The 24,540-nt window shown below is 43.2% G+C and overlaps 1 protein-coding gene across 3 annotated transcripts in view; it reads left to right on the top strand.

The window, feature by feature from the left end:
• STYXL2 (serine/threonine/tyrosine interacting like 2) overlaps positions 1 to 24,540 on the top strand; it is a 39,035-nt gene that overhangs the window by 9,787 nt on the left and 4,708 nt on the right. For all 3 annotated transcript variants that reach the window (XM_015125371.3, XM_077999120.1, XM_015125376.3), the window contains exons 3-5: positions 13,737 to 13,831; positions 17,397 to 17,628; positions 19,225 to 19,442. In XM_015125371.3, coding sequence (XP_014980857.3) covers positions 13,737 to 13,831; positions 17,397 to 17,628; positions 19,225 to 19,442 — 545 coding nt within the window. The remainder of the gene's footprint in view (positions 1 to 13,736; positions 13,832 to 17,396; positions 17,629 to 19,224; positions 19,443 to 24,540) is intronic.

Below are 24,540 nucleotides of genomic sequence, written 5' to 3' on the forward strand. Positions count from 1 at the left end.
TAAGAACCTGAGAAAGGGGTGTAGACAATGAATGGGGTATCAAATCTTCATTTTTGCCTGAGTTAGGCACTAACTTCACACAGCTTAAATTCAAACCTAGCCACTATGAGTCACTCTCTGAAAGAAAATGGGTGGTTAGAGATTCATCCATCTCATAGCTAGGCAAATTTCCCTAAGTGATTCATGATTCATGAGTTGACACTAAAATTTAAAACCTCCTGTCTGTGGGGCAGCTTGGTGGGGACCTCTCCCTTACCTATAGCCTCTGCCAGACCTTCGCAGTCACCTACATAAATACAGCCTAAGAAGTAAGTGTGCTTGTGATGCAAACCAACCTCTGCCCCGTCTCTTCCTTCTTAGCTATTATCATCAGTTTTCTCTTCCTTTCCAACTAAAGGAGTAAAGACATTTTCATCATTCTCTTGTTCTTGATTTGAAGAATGTTTTTCGACTTGACTTGATATCTTTCCAAGTCAAAATCCATTTCTTGCTTTGGCTTTTAGAGCTGAACTTTTCAAGACTTCGCAGTTTTTTAGAACTGCTTGGTAAGGCTTGATCAGGCTTCCTCTCACGGTGGCACTGGTTCCCTTGACCTTCAGTGAATTTCCTTAACTGTGCTCTCCTTTCCCTTCCTGTGGCGAGCAAGCATCTGTGATGTGTGGGGTAGGAGACAGGGGCATGAAGTGTAATTTCTCGGTGTTTTCATTGTGTTTCTTTGGGAAATGGCTCCTCCTGTCCATCCTTTCTCCTTTACATGTCTTTTTCAATGAAAATTTCTCCACCTCGGCTCTTTCACTAAGCCTGTTGGAAGCAGCTTTCTAAAAATCAATTTTCTTTAGTTTACTGACTTCTTTTCTTCCTTAGAGCCTGAATTTTGCTTGTGTGTGGTCATTTTCTCTGAAGTCACTGAACACTTACAGAAACCTTGTCCTTTTTTGCAAAAGCCAAATCAAGAAATACGGCTCCTCCTGGGCCTCTACCTCCATTTCACTTCCACGGGACTCCTTGACAGGAAGTGATCAGCTACAGGGAAGTCTGGACTGAAGGACCCCAGTTCTACTGCATTCCGTGTCTGGACATCAGGCAACTAGTTTAAAGCAATGGCTTTCAAATTTTGCTGACTGCAATCTGCAGTATGCCAATACCATTTACAGCTCAACTCAGAGATATATACATGTATATATAAATTTTTAAAAGTTCACAAAACTACACTTATCCTTACAATGGGTGTTGCTATTCCCTTTCTTCCTCTTTTCCTTCCTTCCCTCCCTCCCTTCTTTCCTTCTTTCCTTTTTCTGTTTCCTTTTTTTCTTTCTGTCCCAGATGCTGAGCACAACCCATTGAATTGATTTTATGAAACACAGATTGGTCAGTCTGCAATTTTGAAAAATGCAGGTCTAAAGCAAGCTGCACCACTCTCCTGCTCTTGGTTAGGAAGTCCATCAAACTCCCCTTTATTGTTCCTCTTTCAATTCAGCCTCAAGGCTTTTTAGCAGCTGCTTCCTGATCCTATGATGAGGTATGTATTGATCCTAGATCCTTTCTTTCCCCGCCTGTCTTTCTTGAACAGCCAGCCCTCACTGCTTTCTAATCAGGGTGTGAGTGTCATCTCACTCCATCTCAGGTATGCCGGTTGGGACACAGACATAGTCATAAATCAAAACCTCTAGGGCCGCCATCTCACTGACCTTGCAAATATAAACAGGGCCAGTTGTTCAGGTCTCTCCCTCCTTCTTCTCTTCTGTTTCTGCAGTCCTCCTTCTCTGTGGAAAACAAGCACCCGTTTTAGGTATTGCCCCCACACCTTTCTTTATTAGACTTAATAAACTGTGTCTGTGGCAAACAGTTTTATGACTATTAGGTTTACATCTCCCCTCACAGCGGCTGACTCATAAAAGCATTTGTAATCTACATCCTACATTCCACACTGGGTAATACGGAGCAGAGTTTAAAGTTGCTCACATTTTAGCATCAGCAGCCAAAGACAGAAACATCGTGGGGCTGGGGAGGAAATCTGTTCTGAATCCCCTCTCTTTTCTCAATTACAAAGCTGCCAGCTTCTCAAGAGCGTACCGGGTAGGCTCTTCACGTATGATTTCTCAGGCTTGCCGCCTCATTAGCCGAACTTCAATCTTTACCACCACTAAAAAGGAAAGATATTTCACAGTGATTTCTCTTTTCAAATTTTCCCCTATCAAACCCACAGTCTCAGAGTATAGGTATATTTAGGATGGATTCTTGGTTCTCAGTATTTGTTATTTAAAACCAAATGCTCACAATTTAAAGTCAACGTTGTTTAGGGAAAATGGCAGGATGGAGGGCTCCCAGATGGATAATCCCAGGACAGGATCTTGGCAATCCCACCTGCTGAGTTCCTTGCAAGGCCTTTCTGCACACCTGACAGGTGAGGGCACCTCCTATGTCTACTTTCAGTCTGTGTCAGTTGCTTGGAATACTGATTACAATGTGAGAAAGCCTCTTTGGGACGCAAAGGAACAAAGAAAATTGACCAAGTAGAAGAAATGTGGTGCTGTGCAAGGAAGAAGCCCTTGTAATCCCTACAGTAATACAATAATTCTCAGCATGGATCTGTTTGGTTTGGTTTTGCCCCAAACCTCATTTTACATAATACTGACCCTTAATAAATGAAATGATTAATGTTTTGTTAATAGGAGTATAAGTAGTGTTAATTACTGAAAAATAATAAAACTCCCTTAATAAATATTGTTGAAATGGAAAATATGACTGCTCACATTTATATAAAATCTGGGGCTTTGATTCTAGTTTTATGAAATATTGATATATGAAAGCTAGCTGTTCTGAACGCCTGGAGCTCAGAATGTCCACCAGGTCTGGTATAGAGGCAGGGTTTGCTCTATCATATTGGCATTATTTTGTTGTTGCTTCCCATCCACAAAATATTTGGCTCAGTCACTGATATTTATTAGGTTGTGTATCACTGTTGGGGAGAAGAGTGCCTACGCATTTACTTAAAACTTGCTTCTTGGCCCTTGGAATAGCACTGTTCCTGTGATCTACTGGGACTTAACAAATTATCCCAAAACTTAATGACTAAAGACAATAATTTTATTTTGCTCCCCTTTTTGTGGGTCAGGAATTTGGACAGGACTTGACTGGGCAGTTTATCTGTTTCATATGGCATCAGCTGGAGTGGCCTGATGGACTGCAAGGTCCATTTCTAAGAGGATCATTCACATGGTTGGCTGTTGGCTGGGAGCTCAGCAGGGAATGTTGACTAGTGGCCTTTCTAGCTTGGTGCTGGGGGTAGTCAGACTTCTTATAAGGCAGCTCAGGAGTTCCCAGAGAGAGTGCCAAGACCCAGAGAAGGGAGGCTTCCCTCAAGACATAGGCTCAAAAACTGACCAGTTATCACTTCTACCATATTCTATTGGTCAGAGCAGTCACAGAGACTACCCAGATTCTAGGGCAGTAGACATAGACCCCACCTCTCTATGCAAGGAGTACCACAGATCTGGGGTGACCATTACTCTACCATAAGAAAAAATTGCTAATTACTAACATAGGCCTCAGATATTATATACATCTTGGCCTCTAAAGGGCAGAGAGTAGGCATGGAGAGGACACAGCCAAGATCCTCGTTTTGCTTTGAGGCTTGCTACTGGTGTCCCAGTAAAATGATGAGCATGCAGCAAACACTTGATAGACCTTATTGCTGATTGTTGTAACTGCCACATTCCCTTAAGTATAGTACTATTGAAGACAAATTCAGTCAGTGAGTCAGAATTTATCTATTAAACATTTACTGTTTGCCAGACATTCTCCTAGGTGCTAGGAACACGATGGTCAACAAAATACCCAGTCATGGTCCTTGCCCTCATAGAGGGTATTATCTAGTATAGGAGACCAATATTTATCAAATGATTTCATAAATAAGTGTAAAATTGCATCTGATAGAAGTGCCATAAAAACAGATGTATGGTGTAAGATCAAGGAAGACTTCCCTAAAGAAGGGATGATTGAACTAAAATCTGAAAAATGGGGGAAGCAGGTGAGGGCTAACCATCAGGCTGCAGAAATTGACTTCTACAAAGTCCGTAGGCAGAAAGGAACTTGGTAAGAATGACAGCCAAAAGGAGACCAGTGTACTGGAAAGGGTGAGCCAAAGAGAACTCACTGCAAGTTGAGGTTGAACAGGAGGAAGGGGCCAGAGACCACAGGGCCTTGGAAATCATCAGGTTTGATCCCCTAGGTGGTAAGTGGACACCTGACCCAACCTTACCATAGTCCATCCATTCATCCAGACATCCAGCTCTTCATCCATCTGCCCATCTGTCTGTACAGCCACTCGGTCAGTCATCAAACCCTGACTGATCACCTTCCATCTGCTAGAGACACAGGTAAATAAGACCACCTAATCCACCTAATCTGTACCTTTATAGAGCTCACTGCCACCCCAACTAGGTGTTTAAGTCTTTACTATCTTCACCAAGTAATGAGATTCCAAAGATCTCTAGTTTTAACACCCAAAGATAATATCCCACGAACTGTACCCTTAATCCACCCCCACTGTCCAGTAATGCTTATTTGAAAATGCATCTTTTGGTCACAGAAAGTACTTGGTGCTAGAATGGAAATGAGCCAACACAACTGCTATCGTAAAACTCTATTATCTTCACCAAGCAATGAGATCTCTAAAGACCTCTCTAGTTTTAACATCCAAGATAATTTGGAATTGAATTAAATTGAGTCGATTAGGGTTATGGGGGAAAAGAAAGGCAGATAGGAGGCAGGACTAACTTGCAGCTCCCACTTGGATGAACAGAACAGCATGTAGAGACTCACATCATGAACCTTTGCTCCAAGAACTACCACAGGAACATACTAGGAAAACTGAAACGATTCACAGACCCTTTCAAAGAAGCAGCTTGCTGCTGCAAACATCGTGAGATAGCCAAAACACTGTGAATGCCCAAAGAGTGAAAAGGGGAAAGTCTGCCTCCAAACACACATCCTCACTGAAGAACCTGAAAATCCAGATCACAGGAGAAGGATTTAACCATTCCTAGAGGTGAAATGAATTTAGAGAGCTGAGAAACATATAAAAGTAGAAACAGCAGCAGGAAGAGCCCTGTAGGCACTCCCAGTCCCCAGGGAAGCCATTTTTGACTTTATCTCACAGGAGTCCTTGGGGAGGGCAGCCAGGGGTATTGGGGAAGGACCACAGGGAAAACGAAACTTCCAGCTGAACTTTGTAATAATTTCAACAGGTGTAAATTGTCCAGGGCAGAATGGGGATGGGGGAATGGCAAACAGGAAGTGCAAACAAGAGCACAGAAGCCACCACAGGAGAGTAGTGGCCAGGCCTAAAATCTCTGCTTGCTTTTTCCTTAGGGAGGTTTGTAGCCTGGGGCAAGATCTCATCCCTGCTTACTGGCTGCCTAAATATAAACTCAGTGTTGTTGGTGGGGTATAGTGAAAATGAGACTGGCCTTGCTGGCTGTGTGGGAACTGGGTGAGGTGCCCACTGCCAGCTTTATCCCCACTTCCCTGGCAACCTGTATGATGCAGCAGAGGCAACCACAATCCCCCTGGGAACATAACTCCATTGGCCTGAGAACCACACCCCAACAGCAGCCACAACAAGCCCTGTCCGAGGAGAGTCTGAGCTCAGACACACCTAACCCTACCCCCACTTTGTGGTCTTTCTCTACATGCCCTGGTAGCCAAGGACAAAAGACATAATCTCTTGGAAGCTCTATGGCCTCACCCATCACCTGAGAAACCTGAATATTTATCCAGGAGACCTTAGGACAAGTTTGTTTCCCCTGCAGCTGTTGCTTTCCTGAAGGTGCCACCTCCTGGCTGGCAACCAGCTCAAGCCATTACAACAACTTATAAAAGAACAATGCTGCTCCAAGAAAGGAGAAAACAACAGCTAATTCTACCACCTGTAACATCCTGGCTAACCAGAGGTCCTGAGTCTGTACACATGACAACTTTACTGCTGACATAACCAGCATTTGAGAAAACCAGTGCACCAAAGAAAACTGTAACCAAGGACCCTCACAGAGTCCATTTCACTCCCCTGCTACCTCCACTGGAGCAGGTACTGGTATCCATGACTGAGAGACCGGAAGGCGGATCACATCACAGGATTCTTTGTAGACACTCCCCAGTACAAGCCTGAAGCCCTGGTAGCTCCACTGGGTGGCTAGACCTAGAAGAGCAATAACAGTCACCGCAGTCCAGCTCTCAGGAAGCCCCATCTCTAGTGGAAGGAGGAAAGCACCACATCAAGAGAACATCACATGAGACAAAAGAATCTGAATAGTAGCCCTTGAGCCCCAGGTCTTTCCTCTGACATAGTCCAGCCAAATGAGAAGGAACCAGAAAAACAATTCTGGCGATATGACAAAGCAAGGTTCTTTAACACCCCCAAAAGATCACATTAGCTCACCAGCAATGAATCCAAACCAAGAAGAAATCTCTGTATTGCCAGAAAAAGAATTCAGAGGGTCGATTATTAAGCAACTCAAGGAGGCACCAGAGAAAGGTGAAAATCAACTTAAAGAAATTTTAAAAATAATACAGGATATGAACAAAACAAACTCCAGAAAAAATAGATAGCATCAATTTAAAAAATCACAACTGTTGGAAATGAAAGACACACCTAGGGAAATACAAAATACACTGGAATATTTCAACAATAGAATCAAACAAGTAGAAGAAAGACCTTAAGAGCTGAAAGACAAGGTGAGAGAATTAACAATAGTGATGCCATTTTTCTACCTTGGTGATTGTGTTTTCTGCCTTGGTGACAGTGTTCCCAGAAGCAAAGCAAATGTCACCCTCACCCATACCTTTAGCAGAGCATAACAACCCTGACCACAACAAAGTCTGACTGGCCCTTACCACATCCTTCCCTGGCCCCTTACAGTTCCAACCTGCCAGCACTTCCCCAACCCCTCTCCTGCAGAAACTTTATTATAAAAACCTCAGCTTTAAGCTATCAGGGTCTCAACCAGACTCCTGACTGAGACACCTTGCAGGCTTATTCCTGTGAATAAACCTGTTTGGCCATCGAGTTGCTTTCTCTCCATTGCTCTCTTCCTTTATATTTTCCTAACACAAGGTTTTCAAATTAACCCAATCCAACAAAGACAAAGAAAAAAGAATTTTTGGAAGATGAACAAAGCCTCCAAGAAGTTTAGAGCTATGTTAAATGACCAAACCTGAGAATAATTGGTGTTCCTGAGGAAGAAGAGAAATCTAAAAGTTTGGAAAACTTATTTGAGGGAATAATCAAGGAGAACTTCCCTGGCCTTGCTAGAGACCTAGACATTCAAAATCAAGAAGCTCAAAGAACACCCAGGAAATTCATTGCAAAAAGATTATCATCTAGGTATATAGTCATCCAGTTATCTGAAGTCAAGACAAAGGAAAGAATATTAAGAGCTGTGAGGCAAAAGCATCAAATAAATTATAAAGGAAAATCTATGAGAGTAACAGCAGATTTCTCAGCTGAAACACTACAGTCTAGAATGGATTGGGTTCCTATCTTTAATGTCCTTAAATAAAACAATTATTAGCCAAGAATTTTGTATCCAGCAAAACTAAGCTTCATAAATGAAGGAGAGAGAGTATTTTTCAGACAAACAAATGCTGAGAGAATTTGCCACTACCAAGCCAGCACTACAAGAACTATTAAAAGGGGTTCTAAATCTTGAAACAAAACCTCAAAATACACCAAAATGAACTTATTTAAAGCATAAATCTCACAAGGCCTATAACACAATAACACAATAAAAAAAAAAGGTATTCGGGCAACAATCAGCATGATGAATAGAATAGTATCTCACATTTCAATAGGCAAGTTGAATGTAACTGGCCTAAATGCTCCACTTAAAAGAGACAGAATGGCCGAATGGATAAGAATTCACCAACCAAGTATCTTCTGTCTTCAGGAGACTCATGTAACACATAAGGACTCACATAAACTTAAGGCAAAGGAGTGGAAAAAGATATTCCAAGCAACTGGATACCAAAAGCAAGCAGCAATAGCTATTCTTATATCAGACAAAACAGACCTTAAAACAACAACAGTTGAAAAAGACAAAGATGGACATTATATAATGATAAAATAACTAGTCCAACAGAAAAATATCACAATCCTAAATATATATGCACCTGACACTGGCACTCCCAAATTTATAAAACAATTACTAATAGACCTAAGAAATGAGATAGACTGCAACACAATAATAGTGGGGAACTTCAGTACTCCACTGACAGCACTAGACAGATCATGAAGACAGAAAGTCAGCAAAGAAACAATGGACTTAAACTATACCCTAGATCAAATGGACTTAGATATTTTCAGAACATTCTACCCACCAACTGCAGAATATACATTTTATTCATCAACACATGGAACATTCGCCAAGATAGACCGTATGATAGGCCACAAAACAAGTATCAACAAATTTTTAAAAATTGAAATTATATCAAGTACTTTCTCAGACCACAGTAGAATGAAGTTGGAAATCAACTCCAAAAGGAACCCTCAAAACCATGCAAATACATGGAAATTAAATAATCTGTTCCTGAATGATAGTTGGGTCAACAATGAAATCAAGATGGAAATTTAAAAATTACTTGAAGTGAATGATAATAGTAACACAACCTATCAAAACCTCTAGGATACAGCAAAAGCAGGGCTAAGAGGATAGTTCATAGCAATGAATGCCTTCATCAAAAAGTCTGAATGAGTACAAATAGACAATCAAAGGTCACACCTTAAGGAACTAGAGAAACAAGACAAACCAAATCCAAACCCAGCAGAAGAAAAGAAATAACAAAGACCAGAGCAGAACTAAATGAAATTGAAACCAACCAACAAACAAAAATACAAAACATAAATGAAACAAAAAACTGGTTATTTGAAAAGATAAACCAAAACTGATAGATCATTAGTGAGATTAACCAAGAAAAGAAGAGAGAAGGGCCAAATAAACTCAATTAGAATGAAACAGGAGATATTACAACCAATACCACAGAAATACAAAAGATTGTTCAAGGCTACTATGAACACCTTTACATGTATAAACTAGAAAACCTAGAGGAGATGGATAAATTCCTGGAAATACAAAGCCCTCCTAGATTAAACTAGGAAGAGATAGAAACTCTGAAACAGACCAATAACAAGCAGCGAGATTAAATTGGTAATAAAAACATTGCACATACACACATAAAAAGTCCAGGCCCAAATGGGTTCACAGCTAAATTCTATCAAACATTCAAAAAAGAATTGGTACTAATCTTATTGAAAGTATCCCAAAAGATAGAGGGAATCCTCCCTATATCATTCTATGAAGCCAGTATCACTCTAATATTGAAACCAGGAAAGGACATAACAAAAAAAGAAAACTACAGACCAACATCCCTGATGAACACAGAGGCAAAAATCTTCAACAAAATACTATCCAACTGAATCCAACAGCATATTAAAAAGATAATCCACCATGACCAAGTGGCTTTTATACCAGGGATGCAGGGATGGTTTAACATCTGCAAGTCAATAAATGTGATACAGCACATAAACAGAATTAAAAACAAAAATCACATGATCATCTCAATAAATGCAGAAAAAGCATTTAACAAAATTCAGCATTGCTTTATGCTTAAAACCCTCAGAAAACTGGCATAGAAGGGACATACCTTAAGGTAATAAAAGTCATCTATGACAAACCCACAGCCAATATTATACTAAGCAAGGAAAAGTTGAAAGCATCCCCCCTGAGAACTGGAACAAGACAAAGATGCCCACTTTCACCTCTTCCATTCAACATAGTACTGGAAGTCCCAGTCAGAGCAATCAGACAAGAGAAAGAAATAAGGGAATGCAAATCTGTAACGAAGAAGTCAAACTGTCACTGTTCACTGATGATATGCTCATATACCTAGAAAAACCTAAAGACTCATCCAAAAAGCTCCTACATCTGATAAATGAATTCACTAAAGTTTCAGGATACAAAATCAATGTACACAAATCAGTAGCACTGCTATACGCCAACAGTGAACAAGCTGAGAATCAAATCAAGAATTCAACCCTTTTTAAAATAGCTGCCAAAAAAAATGCTTAGGAAGATGCCTAACCAAGAAGGTGAAAGACCTCTACAAGGAAAGTTACAAAACACTGTTGAAAGAAATCATAGATGACACAAACCAATGGAAACACATCCCATGCACATGGATGGGTAGAATCAATATTGTGAAAAATGAGCATACTACCAAAACCAATCTACAAATTCAGTGAAATTCCCATCAAAATACCATCATCATTCTTCACAGAACTGGACAAAAAATTTCTAAAATTAATATGGAACCAAAAAAGAGCCTACACAGCCAGAGCAAGACTAAGCAAAAAGAACAAATCTGGAGGCATCACATTACCTGACTTCAAACTATATTATAAGACTATAGTCACCAAAACAGCATGGTACTGGTATAAAAATAGGCTCATAGACCAGTGGAACAGAATAGAGAACCCAGAAATAAAGTCAAATACTTATAGCCAACTGACCTTCAACACAGCAAACAAAAACATAAAGTGGGGAAAGGACACCATACTCAACAAATGGTGCTGGGATAGTTGGTAAGCTACATGTAGAAGAATGAAACGGGATCCTCATCTCTCACCTTATACAAAAATTAATTCAAGATGGATCAAAGACTTAAATCTAAGACCTGAAACCATAAAAATTCTAGAAGATTACATCAGAAAAACCCTTCTAGGCATTGGCTTAGGCAAAGACTTCATGACCAATAACCCAAAAGCAAATGCAACAAAAACAAAGATAAATAAATGGGACTTAATTAAACTAAAAAGCTTCTGCACAGCAAAAGAAATAATCAGCAGAGTAAACAGACAACCCACAGAGTGGGAGAAAATCTTTGCAAACCATGCATCCAACAAAGGGCTAATATCCAGATTTTACAAGGAACTCAAACAAATCAGCAAGGAAAAAAAAAGAAAAATTCCATCAAAAAGTGGGTTAAGGACATGAATAGACAATTCTCAAAAGAAGATACACTATGGTTAACAACAAACATATTTAAAAATGCTCAACATCACTAATTATCGGGGAAATGCAAATCAAACCACAACATGATACTACCTGACTCCAGCAAGAATGGCCATAATTTAAAAATCAAAAGATAGTAGATGTTGGCATGGATGTGGTGTAAAGGGAACACTTTACACTGCTTGTGGGAATGTAAACTAGTACAACCACTATTGAAAACAGTAGGGAGGTTCCTTAAGAACTAAAGTAGATCTCCCATTTGGTAGCAATCCCACTCCTGACTATATACCCAGAGGAAAAGAAGTCATTATGTGAAAAAGACTTGTTTATATGCGTACGTTTATAGCAGCACAATTCGCTTGTGAAAACATGGAACCAGCCCAAATGCCCATCAATCAACAAGTGGATAAAGAACATGTGGTGCATATATATACACACACATACACACACATACATACATACACATATACACACATATATATACACACACACATATACACACATATATACATATATATGCTATGAAATAATAGCCAAAAAATGGTCTAAAATAATGGCAGTTGCAGCAACCTGGATTGAATTGGAGGCCATTATTGTAAGTGAAGTAATTCAGGAATGGAAAACCAAACATTGTATGTTTTCACTTATAAGTAGGGACTAAGGTATGAGGAGGCAAAGGCATAAGAATGATACAAAGGACTTTGGGGACTTTGGGGGAAGGATGGGAGGGGGTGAGGGATAGAAAATTACACATTGGATACAGTGTACACTGCTCTGGTGATGGGTGCACCAAACTCTCAGAAATCACCACTAAAGAACATGTCCATGTAACCAGACACCACCTGTTCCCCAAAAACCTATTGAAATATAAAAAAATTAGTTGATTAGCAGAACAATTATTTTGTAATAACCATCCACAAATTGTTGTCCAATTTCAGGAGAATGCTGTGCCCAGTGTCAACCAGGCCATGGAGAAGGAAATAACCTTGCCAGGAGAAAGGAGTAGCCTGTGAATCTACTCAGGATATGGCCAGACCTGCCCATGCAGCCTCTAGGAACAAAGCTCACCCTTAATCCACTCCCACTCCCCAGTCATGCATATTTGAAAATGCGTTTTTGGTCACAGGAGTACTTGGTGCTGGAATAGGAATGAGCCGGCACAACTGCTATCAGAAAACTCTCAGATACTATGGATGATGATGCCACATCATGCTGTCCTTGAGGTGGCATAGGCAGTTCTGGCCATGTCCTGGGTGGAGTCCCAGGCTACTTCTTTCTCCTGGCAAGAGCATTGGCCTTGCTGACGCTGAGCACACCATTCTCCCTAGGGTGGACTCATGTTGTGGATGCATGAGAGAATTGTTCTGCTAATCAATTCAACTTAATTCAATCTCAACTTGTCTCAGCTCAAGTCAGCTTTGTTCAGCTCATCTAGATTCTGCTCAACTCAACTTTACTCAGCTTAATTCATCCATGCATCTAGGCTTCCAATAAGCATTTCTTACCTGTCAAAGTCTGCATTGAGTCTGGGAATCCAGCTGGGGTTGCTTCCACTAACCAACCCACCTCCCTGTTCTAATCTAAATGGTATCTGTGTATTGTGTAGAGAACACTGGACCTACAGCAGGACTGCCCTATGTTCTCAACTTAGCCCTGCCATTTACTTACTGCCTTGGACAATTTTCTTAATCTTTCTGAGCTACAGTTTTCTCATCGGTAATGCAGGAATAAAAATAATACCTCATTTGTGGAGGGTTTGTCAGAATTAAATTCATAGAACGCACTCACAAATGGTATCCATTAAATCCTCCCTCTCTAGACCTAAAGGAAAGACTAAGCAGACAAAAGAAAATGACCCAAAGCTCATCTGAACACCTCGAAAACAGGACAACTCACTAGAAAGGCATTTACTAGTGAACTATGGTGTGGTCCCATCCCCACCACCATAGTGCAGTCCCAAGTCTTGTCTCTGCTCTAGACTCTCCACGTTCCTAAAGGTCTCTTTTTGACAACTGCACTGAATTATTTTTGGGAAATTGCTTTGACATTTACCCAAGTTACTTTCTTTGCATCCCTGGGCTCAGCCTGACTCTTGATTTCATGTGCTCAGAATCAGTACCTGTGCATTTGAGTTCATCTTTGGCATTTCACTTGGTGGTATGCCAGTCCTTCATCATTAGCCCATTCCCTTACAAACTTGGAGAAGGAATGGAGAACAGAGGGAACAGAAAGAGTAGTGGCAACCTATTCAGTCCAGCAGTCCAGCAGAAGACTGGCAAAGGCACAATTAAGGACATCCTATAGATTGATAGCAGAGGAAAAAGAGACAAAATTTTTTAAATGAGCAGCAGGACATCCAAGAAAGTGAAGCCACATCAGGGTGGGTTCCCCCAAGCACAGACATACACTCTTGCCTTCCCAACATAGACCACCATGTCATTAAACATCACACAGCATCAGTGCCAACTGTGATCTGAAAACAGGTGGGCATCTGAGTCACAGGATGCCCAGTGTTCTGTATTCTTGGGTCCTTAAACTTAGGAAGGCTTTGCCTTGATCATTCGTTGTTTCCTACTTGTTGCTAAAATCAGAACCAGGTTTCTCATCTAAAAGAATGCCTTTAATTCAGATGCTGCAGGCTTATCTCACATGAATATCCTCTTCCCTTAGGTGTTCGATGGTCTCAGATGCAGAAACAGAAAGCATTTTCATGGAACCCATTCACCTCTCCTCAGCCATTGCAGCCAAACAGATCATCAATGAAGGTAATGCAATCAAAAGCTGGGTGGAAGCAAAGTCCAGTGGTCATCTGGAGACCCTTAGAGGGGGGCCATTGGAAGATGTCAATGTGCCTCTCAGGTGCTGCCCATTACGTTAGGAAGAGCAGATCTGCAGAAGGTAGTTCTGCCAACTCCACCTCCTCAACTTTGATAGGAAGGAAGTGGAAATAATTATACATCAGCATGAACAGGGACAACCAGAGAGTCAGCACTAATCTGTTCCTAGGGCCTCCTGCTCAATTTTTGGTTACGTCAGGGGTCCTGAGGTGGCTTATGGCAGAGGCACAGACCTAAGAGCCCAAGAAATGGCCAGAAGCATCCAGAGGGTTCTCTTCCAAGGGAGCCCAGACTTAGACCTGCACTTCCACCAGTGCTTAAAGATGCTTCAAACTGAAGGGTGCATGGGAAGGAGGGAAAAGCTTGGGTGGGGAGCACCCAATATTAAATATGTTCATATTTACACAGTAAAATTTTGAAGCAGACAACATATTATTGTATTTCATTCAAAGATACTTATCTAGATTAGATGGATTTTTTTTCTAATCAATTTCAGGTAAATAATCTTTTGCAATTTCTTTCTTCCCCTTTCTTCTCCCTTCTCCCTGGATAGCCTCACAACTCTGGTGAGATGGGGTGGAATGGGATAAGGTGCACACTGATGAAGCAAGGCCCAGCTGGCCTTTGGACTTAATCTTGCAACCACCGCTGGTGGCCACAATCCTTTCCTTGGTCTTTCATTATGAGAATCACATGCTACTCTTTGTCCATTCTCACTCTGGTCCCTTCTTTGTCCCCTGACCCATTTGGGTCTCCACCAGGATCTCTAGAGGACGTCTGGACCTCTTGCACACTTCACATAGAACCAGAAATTTGACTTGCTGTTGCTGACTGTTCTGGGCATTCTAGGAGGCCCCATCTTCTTAAAGACTCATCTGCTTCGGGGGATTTTTTTTTTCTTTTTCTTCCATACCTAGGGTCTCTGTTATCTTGCTCCAAGATATCTTATCCCAAGATATCTTGCCCCCAAACCCAGGCAGTGTCTTCACCCTGGTCCAGTTCTCTCTGAATTGCTCCTAGTGCCACCATAGCTCTGGAAAGTCTTTTCTTCCTCTTTTGTGGTTGGAAGTTTCCCTAACCTTCCATTCTGCATCATCTCTGCTTTGTGCTTCATTCTATGGATCATTTTCCAGGCTTTGGTTCTTGATAAGTAAAAGTCCAGCTTTAGGAATTGTGGGGAGAAAAAAAATAAAAAACTTTTTCTCTCTTTGAAAGCTTCACTTTCAAGTCTATAGAATGCTATGGACATTCAGTCTAGTTTGAAACCAAAAGATGTGCAATGCCTTTTTTTATCCTGGCTCTTTATTCTTCCCTTCTCTGGGGGCATCAAATCTAAGTTTCATTAGCCTTAGTGGCTGAAGGGCTGTAGGGGGAGAAAAAACAATATATTAGAGAGAAAGGAAAATGTATCAGGTGATATTTCAAAACACCGCCATGCTCACTGGTGATCACAGGGGTAAAAATGTGTGTTGAAAACCTTCTGCTTTCATGAAAGTCTGCATATGCCACACATCCGAGAGTGTAGGGGAGAAATGTGTGGGCTTTACTCTCTGCTGAAGAAATGTCAGGTAATAGAAAGAAATTGATGCAGGGAGGGAGGCAAACTCTACAGAGGCTGAAGTGTGAACCAGAGACCTAGGGAAAGCAGGAGTTGCCATCAGGGGTGAAGGGCTGGGACATTTGTTTTTAAATTGAAAAGAAATGGAAACAACACCTGCTAGATAAATAGCCGAGGAAGACAATACTGTGTATTTTAATGAGGTGTCAGGAGTCCCATTTTTTATATGTAGTAAGGGAAAGACATCTAAGTAGACAACGGAAGGAGAGGGGTTTGCATTTGCTATGAAAGACCCCAGGAGAGCCAGGGGAGAAAACTGCATGGTGGAGAAAATAGGAACACTTCATCTATTTTTAAACAAAATAGAGCTCTGGGATTGCAGGAGTTTTCTTCTTTCTGCGTTTGAAATGAAGATCAGAGAACGTTTAGAGCTGAGCCCTGATGTAGGGACGTGGGGGCCCCTCAGGGGGGTTAGAGGAGGGAAGAGAGGAGGGAAATGAAATCCTGAGCCCCAGGCAGAACCCAAGGCTCTCAGGATTTGCAGTCCATGAGCAGCAAGCCCTGCTTAGACTCCTGGGAGGAGCAGATTCCATGAGGGGCTGGGCCAAGTCTACCCTCCAAATGTGGCTGGACTCTCTCTGCAGCCCCCACCCAGAGACTGCCCATCAGGGAAAGAGATGGTGCCAGCAAGAGGCTACGGGGAACACAGAGGACACATCTTTCCAGCTTCTTTTCTCTCTCTCTCTCTCTGTTCAGTATTTTTGGCTACCACATGAGAGGAACGATTTTGTTTTTCTTATTTTTGTCTAACTTAAAGAAAGAAAACATCTTACATTTCCCCAAATTTGATAAACTGTGAGCAAATATATTATTAGAAGAAGATAAAGATTCACCCCAGATGTGAGTGAGTTGGGATTTGAGTTCATTTGGAGTTTGAACTTTTCGGACCTGTTGTCAGAAAGGCCCTGAGTCACGTTTTGAGATTAGAATGAGAGCTCATGGCCAATCTTTGCCACCTATCTGTGGGCTGGGAGGCTGAGAATCATAGGTCCTTACATTCTAGTAGGGGGAAGGAGACAATACAAGAAATAAATCAGTAAATTAGATGTATATTAGAAGGTAATATTGCATAAATCACTGCTGAAAGTTTTACTTTTCCTAGGGTTATTTGCAATCCATATGTAAAAGAGTCAAACTAACAGAGTGAATTATACTATGAATGAACGCCATTCACTCATTTGGTAAATACTCCTACCTTTTTTCTTTTTTTTTTGAGACAGAGTCGTTCGTTCTTTTTGACCAGGCTGGAATGCAATGGCGCGCTCTCAGCTCACTGCAACCTTCACTTCCCAGGTTCAAGTGATTCTCCTGCCTCAGCCTCCCAAGTAGCTGGGATTACAGGCGCTCACCACCACGCTTGGCTAATTTTGTATTTTTTGTAGAGACAGTGTTTCACCATGTTGGCCAGGTTGGTCTTGAACTCCTGACCTCAGGTCATCCGCCCACCTCAGCCTCCCAAAGTGCTGGGGTTACAGACGTGAGCCACTGCGCCTGGCCGGTAAATACTTCTGAGCATCCACTTTGTACTGGGCACTGTGGGAATTATTAAGTACGAATCAAAGTACACCTAGTACTTAAGGAACTTGGTCTAAAAAATTATTGACCAGCTTCTGAGAAGCATGGGAGGGAGTAAAAGAAATTGGATCCCCTTTACCCACATCTATACAGTCCTCTTGCTGACCCTGATTACAAGTGTCTGGGCCAGTGCAGCAGGTACCCTGGGCCCAATTAAAATCCTTCCTGGGAGATCCTGCTGGCATTCAGTTCACGGCCAAAATCTTGGCAGCGAACTGGCCAAGAGCATGTTCCCCCCAGGAACAAGGAAGGCCATGATATTCCTAACTCTCTGATGAGAATGCTGCCTGTCTCCTCTAGAACTCAAGCCACGGGGGGTCAGAGCAGACGCAGAGTGTCCAGGCATGCTGGAGTCTGCTGAACAGCTGCTGGTGGAGGACCTGTACAACCGCGTCAGGGAGAAGATGGACGACACCAGCCTCTATAATACGCCCTGCGTCCTAGACCTACAGCGGGCTCTGGTTCAGGATCGCCAAGAGGCTCCCTGGAATGAGGTGGATGAGGTCTGGCCCAATGTCTTCATAGCTGAGAAGTGAGTCTGACTGCTCTTCATGACCCTTTGTCCTACCCCTCTGGTTAGTGCCTGAGACAGACGAAACTCCCCCAACTTTCACCAAAGGCACCCATAGGTCCATCCAGCACAATGAGGCTGCCTAGCCACTTACCCTGCCCCAGTCCAGAGAAAGGCCCCTTCAGTCACCTGCATTCAGAGGTCTCCAGGCAAGATGCCGCCATGACTGCTTATCCTTTGCCCTCTTGCCAGGACTCTCTTGTCCCTCAAGAAGGCCTTCTCTGGGCCTCCTTTCCTTACCAACGTAGGAAAACGTTCACAATACAGTAAGAAAGAATTAGATTACAAGAGAAGACATGTAAGTAAGTGTGCTGCTAATTGAGCAATAGATGTGTGTGTATGTGCGTGCATGTTTTTGTATAGACAACAGTTAGAAGGAAATGTGAGAAAATGATAACAATGTTTCTCTCTGGGAGGTGTTTTTACAAGTGGTTTTTATTTTCTCTTTAGATTTCCTTTGACTTGTACAGGTTTCCTAAAGTAGACATTGTTTTTATAATCCAAAAACTATTATTTTCTAAAAGTTTATCGGGGCTTCCAGAACAAAAACAACTCACTCACATCCTATTTCTTTAGGATGCCAGTGCATAATTGCTACCACCAGGTTAATTAGTGAAACAAATATTTTGCTGATTCATCAAATACTTAATGAGATGTTTTCCCAATGTAATCATCTGGATATCCAGAAGCAAAGGAGGAAATTTGGCCTCAGGGGAGGGAATAGGGAAAACAGCATTGGACAGTGGGTCTCATCTTCACCAAGGAGTCATCCGTTGCCTAGAACTTGATCCTCAGCGCTGGGCACCAAATCCTACGTGATCTTTAGATAGATCTTCAGATCCAGGAGCATTCATCTCATGGTCACTAAGAACCCAGCCATCGCCAGGTATCCTTAGCTAAAAGCGTTTGGTCCTTCTCGGACAACCTGTCCTCAGGGCCTCTTCAAACGAAGCTACACTTATACAGCTACAGCAAAAAGTGCTCTGAACTAGAAATCTAAAACACTAGTTCTTGTTGTCTTTTACTCCTTTCACACTCTTGGGAAGTTATAAGAGCTCTCAGATTGAGTTTTATAATCTTCAAATGGGAATAAAACTAGTGTCCCTGTCTACTTCTTAAATTTATTGTTAGGATAACATGAACTAATGCATGTGAAAGGATTTTGACAGTTATAAGCATGCCATATCAATGCAGAATACACTTAATTTTATTATTTGTGCCTGCCACTTTTGTGCCTTGATGAATGTCCATTCCCAAGGCATGAGGTTTTAAACTACAAGTCTCTGGATCATTCAAATGTTTCCTTTCACGTCACTTTGTTGGCCTCTTCATCTCGTCCTTCCTTGCCTAACTCCCTGTCTTTTCTCCCTTTTGCTGAGGCCAAGCCATCAACTCTTTCTATAATGGTATTTGCAGTGATCCCCAGACAACCAGGGCAGAAAAGGAGGTACTTGCCCAGCTGCGGCCCCAGACCGGCTGAGGCAGGCTCGCCATGGCAGTGGTGACACACCTTTCTAGTTCCGACTCTGGCAAACAGGTCCCTGCCTCTTCCCCCAGGAGTGTGGCTGTGAACAAGGGGAGGCTGAAGAGGCTGGGAATCACCCACATTCTGAATGCTGCGCATGGCACTGGCGTTTACACTGGCCCCGAATTCTACACTGGCCTGGAGATCCAGTACCTGGGTGTGGAGGTGGATGATTTTCCTGAGGTGGACATTTCCCAGCATTTCCGGAAGGCGGCTGAGTTCCTCGATGAGGCGCTGCTCACTTACAGAGGTGAGAGGGGTCTGCCTGCCCCAGGCTGCTGGAATTCCACAGGGGGAAGAGCAACGTGGGGAATGTTAAGAAAACCTGATTAGTTGGCGTGTCTGGAGGGTATCTGTCTTAAGAACACCGTTTTCTCTAAGAAAAGGAGAAAAGACAGGATAATCATTCATCCAGTAAATAATTACTGAGTGCCTAGCATGTACCAAGTACCATTCTAGGCACTGTGGTGAAAGATACAGGCAACACTTCCAGCCTTTGACTCTTACACTGTAAAAGGGGACAGAAAATGAAAAAAAGAGAGAAAAATGTCAGATGGTGATAAGCGTCAGGCAGAGACTAGCTAGGACAATGTGCTAGAGCGACCGACTAGCTCCTTGGAGAGCATGGTGGAGGAGGCCTTCTGACAATGGGACATTTAAGCCAAGTGACAAAGAGCTAGCCATGGGAAAACTGGAAGAAGAGCATTCCTGCGGAAGAGAACTAGTAGTGCAAAGATCCAAAGGTGGAAAGCTTGGTGTGTTCAGGAATCAAAGGCCAGTGTGGATGAGCATGGTGGATGAAGATTGGAGTGGCAGGGCCTCCCCACCCCATCAAACAGGAAGCTAAAAGCCAGGGTAAGAAATTGGAGCAGCACCTTGATCTGATTTATGTTTTAGAAAACTCCCTCCCTCCACCTTGAAGAACAGACCGAGTTGGAAAAGTAGAGAGTAGTGCTTTATATGCTTTCATAGAGAGGGGCTGCTATTGCTATATCCAAGTGAAAGGCGACATGAGACTAGTCTACAGAGGTCACAGACCTCAGGGAGGAGGGGTAGAGCCCATGCAATGGGGCCGACAGCCTGACTGGGAAGAGTTCAGAATTTGGTGTCCAGAAACCTGGGTTTGAGTCCAGGATTTGCTACACTGTATATACAATGTGACCTTGGGCCATTTCCTTTAGCCCTGGGAACTACAGTTTCCTTATACAGAGAACAAAGACAAAAATATCAAATCCTAAAGTTGCTGTGAGGAATAACGTTTTAAAAATGCATATAAAGTAACTCCCTTGGGACAACACTTGGCACAATAAATGCTTTAAAAATTATAGCCATTGCTATAATAATTTTGTTAATAATTTCCTGGAAAGGGCATTTCCTGTCACCACCAATGGCCAGGTTAGGTAACTTCTAATGGAAATTACAAGCACACATATTTTCTTTTTTTATTATTTTTACTTTTTATTTTTAGAGACAGGATGCAGCTCTGTTGCCCAGGCTGCTGGAGTGCTCACTATAGCCCTGACCTCCTGGGCTCAAGTGATCCTCCCACCTCGGCCTCCCAAAGTGCTGAGATTACAGGAGTGAGCCACCATGCCTGGCCAAATACACATATTTGATATATGTGTGTGTATGTGTGTGTGTAAATTTTATATATAGAGAGAGAGGTATGTATATGTATACACATATACATATATACACACATATATACATACACACACATATAAACAGTTTTCAGTTTTCTCCTCTTTTCAATGCTTAAAAACTCCTTTTTTTTTTTTTTTTTTTTTTTTTTGAGGCGGAGTCTCACTCTTGTCACCCGGTCTGGAGTGCAATGGTGCCATCTACGGATCACTGCAACCTCCGTCTCCTGGGTTCAAGCGAGTCTTCTGCCTTAGCATCCCGAGTAGCTGGGATTACAGACGCCCGCTACCACGCCCAGCTAATTTTTGTATTTGTAGTAGAGACGGGATTTCGACATGTTGGCCAGAGTGGTCTCGAACTCGCAACCTCAGGTGATCCGCCCGCCTCGGCCTCCAAAAGTGCTGGGATTACAATAAGCCACCGCGCCCGGCCGAAAAAACTCCATCTTTTTAAAATGTAGGACGTTTGACCAATGTGGGATTGAAAGGGTCTGTCGGTCGTCTGCGGCCTGGAGAGTGTGTCCCACCTCGCTCGGTGGCCCTGGCGCGCATCGGCCGACCTCGAGGCGGAGCTCCAGCATGTGGACACGGCCACGAGCCGGCGGTCCCCAGCAGCATCCCAGGGCGGATAAGACCGATCCCAGAATGTGGAACGCATCGCAGAAGCTATAGCCAGCGTTGGGGATGGAGGGAAGAAGAACGCGCCCAAACGCGGAGGCGGAGTCGGTGCCAGGAGCCGCGCGGGCTCAGCAGGAAGTTTCCTGTCGCGGGTGCAACCCAGGCGCGGCCTTCCCTGCAGCATACCCAAGGCGGGCTGGGTCATGCTGGCCAGGAGCCAGCTTGTCAGCTACACCCGGCCCGAGAGCGTAGGTCTGAGAGCAGGGTGTCCAGATCCCTTGCAGGGGCCAGTGTGCCCTGCGAGCATCTCCTCCCTATTCAGCCTCACTCTCCCGGCCAGGCAGCGAAAGGCCCTTATTGTTGCTGTGCTTGTTGCTTTTGTGGGTCGTTCCTACTCCACCGCAGAGAGGTCGTGGCATCCCTATAATTACTCCCTGAGCCTTAGGTCCTGTGGTTTCCTCTACTCTAGGATGCTTGGGAGTCAGTTCTCCAGAACAGCGAAAGAAACACCTGGCGCCGGCGTTTTACGTGATAATCACAAAGAGCCTATAAGGGGGTGTTGTTATTTACATTGTACACACTGGGAAGTTGAGATCCATGGAAGATTAAGTGGTGACTTTGTATGGTGCACGGTGTAATAATCAAGATTCTCTTTGTTGCTAGTGTGTGGAAACCATCTCAAACTCCTTTACAAGCAGCAAAGGCATTAATTCTGAAGATGCAGGAAAGAAGCCAAAGACAGGAGCCTGGCACGCGGGGCAGGCCTGGAACAAGGACTGGACAATCTCAGGACTCTTGGCTTCTCTCTTCTTTCTCTCTCTACTTCAGATAGCAAATGGCCATCCACAGGCCTGACATCAAACTAGCTAATTTCCTGCCTCAGTCCCATTTCCAAATTTCCTGGAGAATTTGTCAGATACTGGTCCTTTTGTGTACCCTGAGTTCCATCAACAGTGGCAAGTGGGGTGGCTTCTGGGCAAATACAGGTGTGGAGAGGGGTACGTTCTGAGGAAAGAGGGAATTTTGAATTGGGAGAGTATAGTACAATTGCCTGCCATATAAAGGCATACTGAGAGTGTAGAGAATTCAAATCCAGTCTTGCTCAAGTCTGATGCTCTTCCCCAGTAGCTGTACTCTTCAAAAAAAAAAAAAAAAAAAAAAATTTTTTTGAAGGTCCTTTTTTTGAGTCTCACTCTGTCACCCAGGATGGAGTGCAGTAATGTGATCTTGGCTCACTACCTCCGCCTCCCAGACTCAAGGGTTCTCATGCCTCAGCCTCCTGATCAGCGGCAATTGCAGGCACGTGCCACTACTGCTCAGCTAATTTTTGTATTTTTAGTATTGACAAGGGAACCATGTTGGCCATGCCAGTCTCAAACTCCTGACTTCAAGTGATCCACCACCTCGGCCTTCCATGGTGCTGGGATTACAGGTGTGAGCCACCATGCCCGGCTTGTACTTTTCAAATTTTAAAAACAGGGACTCTTCACAATCAGCCCTGCTGGTAATCAAAATGGTAACTCTGCAAATTAGAAAAACGCTACCTTCCTCAAACCATTTTACTGTTGGAAAATTTTCACCATAACCCAAGTATATTTTGATATTTTCATTTCGATGTGAAGAGTCCCCCTAGAGTTGTGCAGAGAAGAATCTATATAGCATCAGCCTACCTCTAACAGAGAAGACAGAAAATCCTGTTGCTGCTCTGGGTGAAGTGGGTAAAGATCCCTGAGTCTCACCCACCCAGCCTCTCTCTTGTCCTTCTGGCTGCCCTTGAGGCTACTCAGAGGAGTCCCAGTGTGCTAGGAACACAGCAGGAAAGACGTGACCCCCCAACCTGGTCTCCACCAGACTGAGTCTAAGTAGTATTTGATGCCCCTGTGAAGAAGACTGGCTGGTCGTGTCCTGAAGGGTCCTGAAGTAAGCTGGTCTGGTGATTCCACCTCCAAAGAAAACCAGTGAGACTTTGAGACTCGTCACAGTATATGGTAGCCTGGTCAGATGGTGAAGGGGAGGTCCTTGTAAGGGACAGCTAAGCCCTGAGCTGAGGGTGAGAGGAGAAAAAAGACAAGTGCTTCTGTAGATGCTCCTTATAAGGCTTTTGCTTGTTTTTTTGTTTGTTTATTCATTTTGTTTTGTTTTGGAGACAGAGTCTCACTCTGTTGCCCAGGCTGGAGTGGAGTGGTGCAATCTCAGCTCACTGCAGCCTTTGCCTCCTGGGTTTAAGTGATACTCCTGCCTCAGCCTCCCGAATAGCTGGAATTACAGGCACGCACCACCACGTCCAGCTAATTTTTGTACTTTTAATAGAGACAGGGTTTTGCCATGTTGGCCAGGCTGGTCTTGAACTCCTGGCCTCAAGTGATCCACCCACCTCGGCCTCCCAAAGTGCTGGGATTACAGATGTGAGCCACTGCACCCTTATTTGTTTCTTTTTGAGACAGGGTCTCATTCTGTTGCCTGAGCTGGAATGCAGTGGGACAATCACCACTCACTGCAGTCTCAACCTCCTGGGCTCACGTGATCCTCCCACCTCAGCCTCCCAGTAGCTGAGACTACAGGCGCTTGCCATGGTTTTTTGTTTTTGTTTTTCAGAGATGAGGTTTCGCTATGTTGCCAGGCCGGTCTCAAACTCCTGGCCTCAAGCGATCCTCCAACTTGTCCTCCCAAAGTGCTGGGATTACACACATGAGCCACCACGCCCTGGCCTGTGGCTTTGACTCTGCTGATTTACCTCCCTCTAGTGGCTGCTGGCTCTTGGCAGTAACACCCTTCATCATTACTGGGCCTCAAGTCCCCTGAATTTTCTGTCTCTGACCTCCTGTGTGACAAAGACATGACCTTAACTGCTGCAAAGATATAATAATAAGTCACCTCCCATCTCATATTGTTAGAGAGGATTTTTAACTGATTTAGCAAACATCCCCAAAGACTGTTGGCAAGTTAGATTGATGAGAGCAGGGAGAAGGTCTCCAGTGGTCCCAGTCTGCATTTTAAACAGCTATTATGATGAAGGCATAGGAGGCATATTTGTCCCCTTCATGAAGGATGCAAAGCCGAAAGGGAGGCTAGAAGCAGATAACTGATCTG

Source organism: Macaca mulatta, chromosome 1, assembly GCF_049350105.2.
Source record: "Macaca mulatta isolate MMU2019108-1 chromosome 1, T2T-MMU8v2.0, whole genome shotgun sequence".
NCBI lineage: Eukaryota > Metazoa > Chordata > Mammalia > Primates > Cercopithecidae > Macaca > Macaca mulatta.